The sequence below is a fragment of the Ips typographus genome, linkage group LG9 (genome assembly GCF_016097725.1).
Source record: "Ips typographus isolate SLU linkage group LG9, UJ_Ityp_2.0, whole genome shotgun sequence".
NCBI lineage: Eukaryota > Metazoa > Arthropoda > Insecta > Coleoptera > Curculionidae > Ips > Ips typographus.
In genome coordinates this window covers 2299487-2312622 of record NC_138430.1, presented here as the reverse complement: position 1 = coordinate 2312622, position 13136 = coordinate 2299487, and the positions used below count along the sequence as shown (strand labels likewise).

At 35.1% G+C, this 13136-nt stretch overlaps 2 protein-coding genes across 5 annotated transcripts in view; one reads left to right on the top strand and one right to left on the bottom strand.

Moving 5' to 3' along the window:
- beta4GalNAcTB (beta1,4-N-acetylgalactosaminyltransferase B) overlaps positions 1 to 13136 on the top strand; it is a 189204-nt gene that overhangs the window by 109917 nt on the left and 66151 nt on the right. The gene's annotated exons all lie outside the window — the stretch shown is intronic.
- Lmpt (four and a half LIM domains protein limpet) overlaps positions 1 to 13136 on the bottom strand; it is a 108973-nt gene that overhangs the window by 52619 nt on the left and 43218 nt on the right. For all 3 annotated transcript variants that reach the window (XM_081986157.1, XM_081986158.1, XM_081986159.1), the window contains 3 exons: positions 5585 to 5741; positions 3557 to 3718; positions 1009 to 1290 (listed from right to left, as the gene is read on the bottom strand). In XM_081986157.1, coding sequence (XP_081842283.1) covers positions 1009 to 1290; positions 3557 to 3718; positions 5585 to 5741 — 601 coding nt within the window. The remainder of the gene's footprint in view (positions 1 to 1008; positions 1291 to 3556; positions 3719 to 5584; positions 5742 to 13136) is intronic.

Genomic DNA, 13136 nt, shown 5'->3' with positions numbered 1-13136 from the left:
GGAATATAATGAACTTGATCAAATTTGAGGTCCGTTGCCTCTTCGATAAAGCAAAGAGAAAAGGAACTTGACAGGGGGTACAGGGAGAAACTAATATTTTACAATAAAGAGATAAAGAACTCAATTTCAAGGCACTGAACAGTTTGCGGCACCATCAAGGCTAAAACTGTGTTTGTATCAAATCATCAAAAAACTCAAGTTTTGTATCAAATTTGAGCTTCAGACACCGACCATCAGTTTTCCCCTAACTCTATTAATAAGAGCACTTTAAATGCGTCCAATTTGGCCCACCCTGTACAGTACTACCATTTGATAGCCGATCAAAAACTAAGTTGACATGCATTATGTCATTTTTGCTAAAGACCTCCCAATTTCAGTTTAAAAAATCTTTTTTTTGTTTGCTATACTGTCAGACCGTTGGACCAATCAAACTTGGAACAAATACTTAAAAATAAAATGAATACTCGTCATGTGATGTGAATGACATTTGTCAAAATTGTTTCTACACTCACTGGATATCATTTAAAATTGACAAAAATGTCTACTTGAAATCTGATTATCTGCAAGGTTTACGAGTTAATTTTTGACACTTAAAATAGTCAAAATAACAGGATTTTTGGAGTAATTTTGACTGGCGTTCAATTTTTTGGACTTGTGAGAGTCCAAGTTTGTAAGGAATAGTCTAAAAACTTCTTATTTATTAGTAGGAATAGTTTTAAAATTCGTTTAAAATCTTGCAAGAACAACAGATTTGGAATTGACCAAAACTACTCAAGTTACAATCTAGAAGATTTAATGTGGTTTTTTTCCAAGGAATCATTTTTGAATATTGTGGCGTTCTAGGGAAAGTATAGTCAGTCATCTTCTTGCTTCTGATGGTTATTATTTACTCTATTGATGAGCAATCTTGTTGAAAAATAAGCTAATACTAGATTTTTTTCTAGCCAAGCTAATACTAGATTATTGCGATTTTAAAAATAGATTTTAAAAATAGATCTTTAAACTAACCTCATCACATCCGGCGCAACGTGGCTTCATTTTTTCTGCGTAGTGCCTCTCGCAATAAATGCTATCGTTGTATGCGCAGAAAGTTAAATCCACCAGCAGATCGCTGCATTCGGCGCATTTGAAACAACTCGGATGCCACACCATGCTGCCTAAACTGGGAGCGGTCACTACTATCTGTTGGGCTGAGACTGGTCGCTGGCATTCAGCACACTCAGTATTAGGAGGCGCCGGTTTTGCCACACCAATATCCAAAGCGATTTGGTTGCGGGCTTTGACAAAGTCCTAAAAAATACATTTTTCTTTTCAATTGTGTAAAAAAAACCAATTAAGTTATTGAAAATTAAGATTAGAAAGTTTAGTTCAGCCAACACATGATTTTAGTAACATCAAGTCCACTTCAAATTTAACAGTTCTCTATTTACCATATACAATGACATGGAAAAACTGTACAATTTTAAGTTACATGTAAATACAGCAGCATTTAAAGTGTGATTCTCGTCGTATATGTAATATCTAGTTAATCTAATACAAATGTTAAGTTTAAACGATAAAAATCCTTGGAAAATTCAAAATGTAGTAAACAAAACATCAATCTAAAACCTATAAATCAGTCATTTTGCTTGCATCTGCCATGTAAATATCACTGTAGAGGTTCATATATCAAGCTTGTCAATTTCATAATAAAGTTGACTTTAAAGTGAATGTATACAAGACAGCGACAGAGAAGATCAAGCATGCCAGTTCTTTGACAGGATGGCGGAGCACCAGAATCCACTCATAAGGAATGCCATCGACTAAGACCCGGAAATAGAAGCCCCCACAAACGGCCAAGACATCACCTGCTGGATGATAGATGACAGCGCTGAATACCCGAACATGATAATCACCCAGATTTGACAAACTCCCGATCTTGACTCAGATGTTGAGAGATGATTAGTTTCAGATGGCAGCCAGGACCAACAAACCAAGAAGAACAAGAACCCCCCCCTTCAACTTATCAACTTCCTCACCTCCGATCCAACTACTCACAAATATTCTTGGATGCAAGAACGGTTAGCCAACTAACCATTTGAACATGCAAGAATATGCTCAGACCTGCTGGGTTTCTTTCGGGATGATAGGAAACTTACACCTGCTTGAAGTTGCTCTTGGTTCACAATCTGGCACTAGGCAGCCCGGCTTTCTCCATATAACTCACAAAACTCAGGAACAACACAAATATGCAACTTTATGCCATCCTTGGGAAAAGTGGCAGAAGTTCGTCATCCCCGACGAGCAATTTGGATTCCGGTGGACACTATCAATGGAACTCCAACTCCTGAAGACGACCGAGTACATCACGGAAGGGTTCAACAGGAAAGAAGCGACAGAGGACTGCTAATCAAGATGCTGGATGCTTTTCAGTCGGCCTGGTAAAACTAATTAGATCCTGCTGTCATGATTATTATCATCCTGAAGATGAGATTTACTCAAATCTCCCTCACCTCCTAGTTGCATGATAATATCGTCATAACTGGCATCAGATTCACCCTGACCATTCATTCTAATATTCTAGTAAATAAAGAAAATTTAAATAAATAAGCTTGAATAAAAATTCTATTATAGGGATGCCAAGTTATTTTTAAAGTAAATAACTAAACCTATCTAACTTACTTTCTACCTAAAAATCCTGCTTCTAAATATATCATTGAAACTACAAATGTCTTTAATACAAAAAATTACAAACTACTTACAACTAATACTCTTCGTCAAAGAGTCCAAATTGTCCAAAATAAACCGTCAGTTGACCAATCTTCTTCTTTTCCGTTGAGGTGGATTTTTAACTGCTCCTCGGTTATCGATTTAACCACTTCTGGAATAGGTCCTCTATCACAATCTGCTCCATGTCATAACGTGGACTAAACGGTACAATTGCTGGTAGCACTCGGTATTACACCCAGTAACTTCCGTTCCGGAAGGAAAAAGGCTTTCTAAGATCCCCTGATCTTCAATAGTCTGATTTTTGCTCGAATTTTTTAGAAAACTGACTTTCCAGCTCTCATTAAAAGTCTCTCTTGACAATCAACAACCAAAAACAAAAAAAAAAACTTTTTTCCCACCTTCTACCTCCACGTACCACCTTTTTCACCTCCTTTGAAGTTCATCAAGTAATACTGTTAATTTTCTTAATAACTACATACAATCCTACTAAAACTAACTATAATGGTAAACACTTGACATCCCTACAAAAATGTACCTTTCCTATAAATTAAATAAATAAATTTTCTTTATTTTCTTGAAAAACAAAAAAAAAAATCCTTATTTTCAAGACACTGCAGAGTAAATCAACGCTGGTTACAACAGCAAGACTTCTTTTACATCTTGCGTATGACTTAACCGACGACTTACGTTCTATGCTTTGTGTTATGTCGCAGAAAACGTACGTCAAAAGCTATGTAACTGCAATATTATTGTGCAAATAACTAACTGGAATCGGCGTACATATTGTGGTTAGTGACGACTATTATATAAGGTAATATTTTCTAGTAAAAAAATAGTGTAAACATACCTCATAACTGGAAACATGTTCCGAATCTATAAATTTACAGGCACTTAGTGAAAGGTCTTGTTTTGGAAGTTGTCTAACTAGGCGCTGGGATCTTATTGTCTCTCCTTTTGATCCTAGCTTAGGTACTTCTTCCGAAGGCAGTGTTGAATAATACTGGTCTACCTAAAATGTTAAAAAGTTATAGTTTTTGCCGGAAAACAAAAAAAAAAATTATTAAAGTGTTTCAGAACGTCCCAACTGTCAAAATTTAGCTCTATGGAAGTTTAAACACAACTCCAAGTGTAATTCCTCAAGTAAGCAACTTTTTGTAATTTTGTAGTTTCAAGTCACTGGTAAACGGGTTTTGACATTAATGACAGCTGTCACGTGACGTAAGAAAAGTATAAAACTCTTCCTTAAAGTCAGAACTGTCAAATTTGGCTCCATGAAGGTGTAAACACACCTTACAGTGCAATTTATCAAAGAAACACAACAATTTGGCATTTTATACTCTCAGGTCACTGGTGAGTGGCTTTTGACAGTTAGGACAGCTGTCACGTGACGCAAGAAAAGTATTAAAGTGTGTCATAACGTCCCAACTGTCAAAATTTAGCTCTATAGAGGTTTAATCACAATTTCCAATGTAATTCCTCAAATAAGCAACTATTTCTAATTTTATAGTTTCATGTCAATGATGAATGGGTTTTGACAATAATGACAGCTGTCACGTGATGTAATAAAAGTATAAAACTGTTTCTAAAAGTCAGAACTGTCAAATTTGGCTCCATGAAGGTGTAAACACACCTTACAGTGCAATTCATCAAAGAAACCCAACAATTTGACATTTTATACTCTCAGGTCACTGGTAAGTGGCTTTTGACAGTTAAGACAGCTGTCACGTGACGCAAGAAAAGTGTTAAAGTGTGTCATAACATCCCAACTGCCAAAATTTAGCTCTATGGAGGTTTAAACACAACTCCAAGTGTAATTCCTCAAGTAAGCAACTTTTTGTAATTTTGTAGTTTCAAGTCACTGGTAAACGGGTTTTGACAATAATGACAGCTGTCACGTGACGTAAGAAAAGTATAAAACTGTTTCTTAACGTCAGAACTGTCAAGTTTGGCTCCATGAAGCTGTAAACACACCTTACAGTGCAGTTCATCAAAGAAACCCAACAATTTAGCACTTTATACTCTCAGGTTACTGGTGAGTGGGTTTTGACAGTCAGGACAACTGTCACGTGATGTAATAAAAGTATAAAACTGTTTCTTAACGTCAGAACTGTCAAATTTGGCTCCATGAAGCTGTAAACACACCTTACAGTGCAATTAATCAAGGAAACACAACAAGTTGGCATGTTATACTCTCAAGTCACTGGTAAGTGGCTTTTGACAGTTAGGACAGCTGTCACGTGACGCAAGAAAAGTATTAAAGTGTTTCATAACGTCCCAACTGTCAAAATTTAGCTCTATGGAGGTTTAAGCACAACTCCAAGTGTAATTCCTCAAGTAAGCAACTTTTTGAAATTTTGTAGTTTCGAGTCACTGGTAAACGGGTTTTGACAATAATGACAGCTGTCACGTGACGTAAGAAAAATATAAAACTCTTCCTTAAAGTCAGAACTGTCAAATTTAGCTCCATGAAGGTGTAAACACACCTTACAGTGCAATTCATCAAAGAAACACAACAATTTGGCATTTCATACTCTCAGGTCACTGGTGAGTGGGTTTTGACAGTTAGGACAGCTGTCACGTGATGCAAGAAAAGTATTAATGTGCTTTTTAATGTCAAATTTGACTCCATGGGACTGTAAAGACTGTCAGTGTGGTTCCTCCAAGAAATACCTACTGGGCATTTTATAATTTCTAAATAGTCCCTGAATTGCTGTTTTTCCGGTGCATTTATGAGCATTTTCGTCATCGTTCTCTTGAATTCCCTTAAAATTCCTTAAATTCTCTTTGTATCTTCTGAGAATTTTTGTGTATGTTTTCTAAGCCAACTTACTTTAATATAAAAAATAAATTAGTATATGTATGTGTCGTAATTCACCTGTCTAGCAGTAGTTAAACCAGGAGGCACAAAGGCATATCCTAAAGTTCTAGCATCAAGACCATCGTGCGGTACAAAACCAAGACGAGAACGAGCTCCATATTCTGCAATCACTTCGTGATTGTCTCTTAGGCATTTACAGTTTTTGCAGGTTTTCCTGGGAAAAAGAAAAAACATAAAATTAGTGATAACAATAGCGAGAAAATGCAATTTCGTAGAGGTGTTAAATTTGGACTCATTTCAAAACTAAAATAAAACACGTTTAACACGATTTATTTGATGATTCGTTTTTCCTGTGGATATTATGAGCGCATTTTCCAGGTGCGATGTAGTTTACTTTGATAAGTACACATATGTGACCTTTACAGGCGTAGGTACTTAATTTATAGTAAAAAAATCACACAAAAATTTGAAAATTACCAGGTATAAACCGCTAGGACATTCTGGTGTGTATAAAGTGTAGGAATTAGTGAACATTACTTGAGAAAAACTAAGTAACCAATCAACTTTTATATGTCAATGAAAAGCTCATTTCATTGGCTATCCATTAACATATAAAAGTCTATACAAAGTGATGCAAATAAGCGTGTTATTTCCGGTTTAGTGACAGGGTGCACTTTTTGACTGGTTAAGAACCAATTTGACGCTGGTAAAGTAGAAGAATACCATTACATGACCTACAAAACTACCACGACGTATTGCTTGCAAATTGTTGGAAAAACTGTTTTTGCAAATACATTTCTTGAAGAGGTTTGCGTTGAAAAGTGCTGTCTGAAGTCTCCCTGAATGATTTGGACTGTCAAAAGATCAGAAAAAAAGCATTTCTAGTAACTCTAAAAAGTCAAATTGAAGCTAGAATGCTTGATGTCTTCAAAGAGTCAAATTGACGACAAAAAGTTCCTCTATATGTCTTTGATGGCTAAAAATGCTGTATAACGACTTTAGATCATCAAAACAAAAGCAGGAAAGAATGTTTGATATCTCTGAAGTGTCAAATTATATGACAGAATATCTTTCTGTGGCTTTAAATAGTCAATCTTCTGAAGCGTTTCTAAAGGCTTTTTATTGTCTGGTAGCATTGTTACTGAACTGAAGATTTCCTGATGTTTTTTGATAGTCAAATGGAAATCTGGGAGTATTTATATTATCTTTGAAGTGTCACAGTGATGTCAGAGTTTAAATGTCTCCACTAAGTATCAAATTGAAGACAAAAAGGCTTCTTCCTGGCTTTGCTAGTCAAAAACGGTGTTTAAATACTTTGTATTGTCAAAACAACGGCAGGAAGTATTTTGACGTCTCGTAAAGTGTCAAATTGAAGCTAGAATCGTTTTCGATGCCTTTGAGTAGTCAAAAATGTTGTCTGAAGCCTTCGTGAGGAGTTTGGATTGTCAAAACAACAGCTGTAAGCAATTAATGTTCGTAAATTGTCAAATTAAAAACGTACGACGTATTTTAGTTATTTTTGAATAGTAAGAAATGTTGTCTGGATGCTTTGAATGGAGGATACAGAGATTTCATTTGTCATTTGCCAATAATAATTCTTACTAAAACTAAAACAATTGGAATCAAGGAAATTTCCCTGAAACTTTCATAAACCATACAATTTTTTAAATTTCATTGACTTTTTATTGAAATTTCAGATATTTCCAAAATTTAGAGAGAATAGCGAAAAAATTCAGAAATTTCATAAAACTTCTGATTGTTTCAATTTGAAATTTCCAAACTAACAACCCTGCTGTCTAACTGTAACTCTGTTTAAATTATAACAATTAACATGTTTTTGAGATAAAAAAAAAATGACGCAAATCTGAGGATATTGTTATTTTGACAAACTTTGACATTAGCACTTTTTGAGGGATAATTTAGTTAGCCAGTCACGTGACCACTGTCAAAATACGTGTCATAAATCTCAGAAACACGTTTTATATCTAATACTACAAAAAAACTGTTTTACACCCCGATTTTTGAAAGTTTTGAGCACAATTAGACAATCAGTGACAACATTGCTAGTCAAACCCACTTGTAAGTAAATGACTGCTTTTCGCACATTTTTGGAGTCCTCATTAAATTTTCTATCCAATAACCTGAAAAAAACACTACAAAATTTGGTACAGTCAGGGAGAAAAGCGGTGTTAAACTGTCAGAAACACAGTTTGAAAGGATAGTTAGGGACAAAATCGCGTGTAAAACCCACTTGGAGTGAGAAAATGACTGTTTTAAGCAGATTTTTGGAATCCTCATTAAATTTCCTATCCAATAACCTGAAAAAACACTGCAAAAATTGGTACAGTCAGGGACAAAAGCGGTGTCAAAATTTGAACTGCCAAAATCACAGTTTGAAAGAACAGAGACAAAATCGCCTGTAAAACTCACTTGGAGTGAGAAAATGACGGTTTTAAGCAGATTTTTGGGATCCTCATTAAATTTCCTATCCAATAACCTGAAAAAACACTGCAAAATTTGGTACAGTCAGGGAAAAAAGCGGTGTCGAAGTTGGACCGCCAGAAACACAGTATGAAAGATTAGTCAGGGACAAAATCGCCTGTAAACCCATTTGGAGTATGAAAATGACTGTTTTAAGCACATTTTTGGAATCCTCATTAAATTTCCTATCCAATACTCTGAAAAACACTACAAAATTTGGTACAGTCAGGGAGAAACGCGGTGTCAAAGTTTAAACTGCCAGAAACACAATTTCAAAGGACAGCCAGGGACAAAATTGCCTGTAAAACCCACTTGGAGATAGAAAATGACTGTTTTAAGCACATTTTTGGAATCTGCATTAAATTTCCTATCCAATACTCTGAAAAACACTACAAAATTTGGTACAGTCAGCGAGAAAAGCGGTGTCGAAGTTTAAACTGTCAGAAACACAGTTTGAACGGACAGTCAAGGACAAAATCACCTGTAAAACCAACTTGGAGTGAGAAAATGACAGTCTTAAGCACATTTTTGGAATCCTCATTAAATTTCCTATCCAATAACCTGAAAAACACTACAAAATTTAGTACAGTCAGGGAGAAACGCGGTGTCAAAGTTTAAACTGCCAGAAACACAGTATGAAAGAATAGTCAGGGACAAAATCACCTGTAAAACCCACTTGGAATGAGAAAATGACAGTTTTAAGCACATTTTTGGAATCCTCATTAAATTTCCTATCCAATAACCTGAAAAAACACTACAAAATTCGGTACAGTCAGGGAGAAAAGCGGTGTCGAAGTTTGAACAGCTAGAAACACAGTTTGAAATAGTAGACAAGGACAAAATCGCGTGTAAAACCCACTTGGAGTGAGAAAATTACTGTTTTAAGCAGATTTTTGGAATCCTCATTAAATTTCCTATCCAATAACCTGAAAAAACACTGCAAAATTTGGTACAGTCAGGGAGAAAAGCGGTGTCAAAATTTTAACTGCTAAAAACACAGTTTGAAAGAACAGTCAGAGACAAAATCGCCTGTAAAACCCACTTGGAGTGAGAAAATTACTGTTTTAAGCAGATTTTTGGAATCCTCATTAAATTTCCTATCCAATAACCTGAAAAAACACTGCAAAATTTGGTACAGTCAGGGAGAAAAGCGGTGTCAAAATTTTAACTGCTAAAAACACAGTTTGAAAGAACAGTCAGAGACAAAATCGCCTGTAAAACCCACTTGGAGTGAGAAAATTACTGTTTTAAGCAGATTTTTGGAATCCTCATTAAATTTCCTATCCAAAAACCTGAAAAGACACTACAAAATTTGGTACAGTCAGGGAGAAAAGCGGTGTCGAAGTTTAAACTGCCAGAAACACAGTATGAAAGAATAGTCAGGGACAAAATCGCCTGTAAAACCAACTTGGAGTGAGAAAATGACAGTTTTAAGCACATTTCTGAAATCCTCATTAAATTTCCTATCCAATAACCTGAAAAAACACTACCAAATTTGGTACAATCAGGGAGAAAAGCAGTGTTAAAGTTTGAACAGCCAGAAACACAGTTTGAAAGGACAGTCAGGAACAAAATCGCCTGTAAACCCATTTGGAGTAAGAAAATGACTGTTTTAAGCACATTTTTGGAATCCTCATTAAATTTCCTATCCAATAACCTGAAAAAACACTGCAAAATTTGGTACAGTCAGGGAGAAAAGCGGTGTCAAAATTTGAACTGCTAAAAACACAGTTTGAAAAACAGTCAGAGACAAAATCGCCTGTAAAACTCACTTGGAGTGAGAAAATGACAGTTTTAAGCACATTTTTGGAATCCTCATTAAATTTCCTATCCAATAACCTGAAAAAACACTGCAAAATTTGGTACAGTCAGGGAAAAAAGCGGTGTCGAAGTTGGACCGCCAGAAACACAGTATGAAAGATTAGTCAGGGACAAAATCGCCTGTAAACCCATTTGGAGTATGAAAATGACTGTTTTAAGCACATTTTTGGAATCCTCATTAAATTTCCTATCCAATACTCTGAAAAACACTACAAAATTTGGTACAGTCAGGGAGAAACGCGGTGTCAAAGTTTAAACTGCCAGAAACACAATTTCAAAGGACAGCCAGGGACAAAATTGCCTGTAAAACCCACTTGGAGATAGAAAATGACTGTTTTAAGCACATTTTTGGAATCTGCATTAAATTTCCTATCCAATACTCTGAAAAACACTACAAAATTTGGTACAGTCAGCGAGAAAAGCGGTGTCGAAGTTTAAACTGTCAGAAACACAGTTTGAACGGACAGTCAAGGACAAAATCACCTGTAAAACCAACTTGGAGTGAGAAAATGACAGTCTTAAGCACATTTTTGGAATCCTCATTAAATTTCCTATCCAATAACCTGAAAAACACTACAAAATTTAGTACAGTCAGGGAGAAACGCGGTGTCAAAGTTTAAACTGCCAGAAACACAGTATGAAAGAATAGTCAGGGACAAAATCACCTGTAAAACCCACTTGGAATGAGAAAATGACAGTTTTAAGCACATTTTTGGAATCCTCATTAAATTTCCTATCCAATAACCTGAAAAAACACTACAAAATTCGGTACAGTCAGGGAGAAAAGCGGTGTCGAAGTTTGAACAGCTAGAAACACAGTTTGAAATAGTAGACAAGGACAAAATCGCGTGTAAAACCCACTTGGAGTGAGAAAATTACTGTTTTAAGCAGATTTTTGGAATCCTCATTAAATTTCCTATCCAATAACCTGAAAAAACACTGCAAAATTTGGTACAGTCAGGGAGAAAAGCGGTGTCAAAATTTTAACTGCTAAAAACACAGTTTGAAAGAACAGTCAGAGACAAAATCGCCTGTAAAACCCACTTGGAGTGAGAAAATTACTGTTTTAAGCAGATTTTTGGAATCCTCATTAAATTTCCTATCCAATAACCTGAAAAAACACTGCAAAATTTGGTACAGTCAGGGAGAAAAGCGGTGTCAAAATTTTAACTGCTAAAAACACAGTTTGAAAGAACAGTCAGAGACAAAATCGCCTGTAAAACCCACTTGGAGTGAGAAAATTACTGTTTTAAGCAGATTTTTGGAATCCTCATTAAATTTCCTATCCAAAAACCTGAAAAGACACTACAAAATTTGGTACAGTCAGGGAGAAAAGCGGTGTCGAAGTTTAAACTGCCAGAAACACAGTATGAAAGAATAGTCAGGGACAAAATCGCCTGTAAAACCAACTTGGAGTGAGAAAATGACAGTTTTAAGCACATTTCTGAAATCCTCATTAAATTTCCTATCCAATAACCTGAAAAAACACTACCAAATTTGGTACAATCAGGGAGAAAAGCAGTGTTAAAGTTTGAACAGCCAGAAACACAGTTTGAAAGGACAGTCAGGAACAAAATCGCCTGTAAACCCATTTGGAGTAAGAAAATGACTGTTTTAAGCACATTTTTGGAATCCTCATTAAATTTCCTATCCAATAACCTGAAAAAACACTGCAAAATTTGGTACAGTCAGGGAGAAAAGCGGTGTCAAAATTTGAACTGCTAAAAACACAGTTTGAAAAACAGTCAGAGACAAAATCGCCTGTAAAACTCACTTGGAGTGAGAAAATGACAGTTTTAAGCACATTTTTGGAATCCTCATTAAATTTCCTATCCAATAACGTGAAAAGTTCTACAAAAATTGGTACAGTCAGGGACAAAAGCGGTGTCAAAATTTGAACAGCCAGAAACATAGTTTGAAAGGACAGTCAGGGACAAAATCTCCTGTAAAACCGACTTGGAATGAGAAAATTACAGTTTTAATTTAATTTTTGAAATTTCTTAGTTGAAATTTCAGATATTTCATAAATTTCAGATATTTCCAAAATTTAGAGGGGATCGCGCAAAGATTCAGAAATTTCATGAAACTTCTGATGGTTTCAATTTGAAATTTCCAAACTATCAACCCTACTGTTGTCAAACCCATTGACGTATTAATTCCAATATTAGAACACATATGGGGTAATTGAAACGACATACTGTCATACAAGAGAAAATATTCACATTATGCACGATTTTGATCTATTTTAGTCAATTTTTTCACAGTCGATGAAGTAAAATTTCAGGAAACCACCTTGTTTAGGTCCAGATTTACATACACAATTTTACCAGTTTGATTTGGCAAAAAAAAACTGGTATAACAAGCACACATCGTTATTGCCTTGTCGATTTCAAAACCCCTGGAATGATCCAATTACTGTCTAATAAGATACTTGAAAGCCAGTCGTAAAGAGAATATATTATGGCAGAACGTGTCGTTTTGGTAAATTTATTATTGCAACAGATTTCTATAGAGTTTAACATTAAATATCGATAAAGTATTATTGACTAAAAGATATGTTGCTACCATTAAATAAGGCAGTTGTGATTATTTTGACAAATCACGTTTACTTCAAGTAAATAATTGATAATCTTAACTAAACAAGCTTTATAGGGCTTATTGAATTAAGTACTTACACAATATGGAAATGATGAAGTGGTTTTAGTTAATTAAGCATTTTTGGTTTTATCAGCAAATATAATTTAGATTTTATTTATTAGGTTTTATTAAAGCGAAGCTATATTGCAAATCCAGTGAAACTTGTCAACTAACAATTACTTGAGAAAAATAACACGTTTTTGTTAAGCTGAAAGTTTTTAGATATATTGTTTGCCTCAGATTTTTGACAGTCACATGAAAACTGTCAAAATAATGGCATAGACCACGACTTGTCTCGAATACTTCAAGAAAACACTTTCAAACTGTGATTTTTAGAGCTTCAAGCCCAAACTGGGAAATATTTGTCAGTTTTGACATTTCTGACAGTTGTCACATGATACTAGGACACTATTTACCTGACCAGTGACCTATTAACTGTCAAATTATTGATCAAGAAGCTGTAAAACACGTCTGGTTTCGAACAGTATAAAAAATATACTAAACTTTTTGCAGCTTCATGTTTTGGTCGAGCAAACGTTGCGTCTGTGACAGAAATCACGTGATACTGGTATACTATTCAGTTAGACAGTCATATGACATCTGTCGTGACCTCAATATTTTTTTATTTTACAAATTTGTCACAATAACTAGTCTCGAGTGTAAGTTGTAA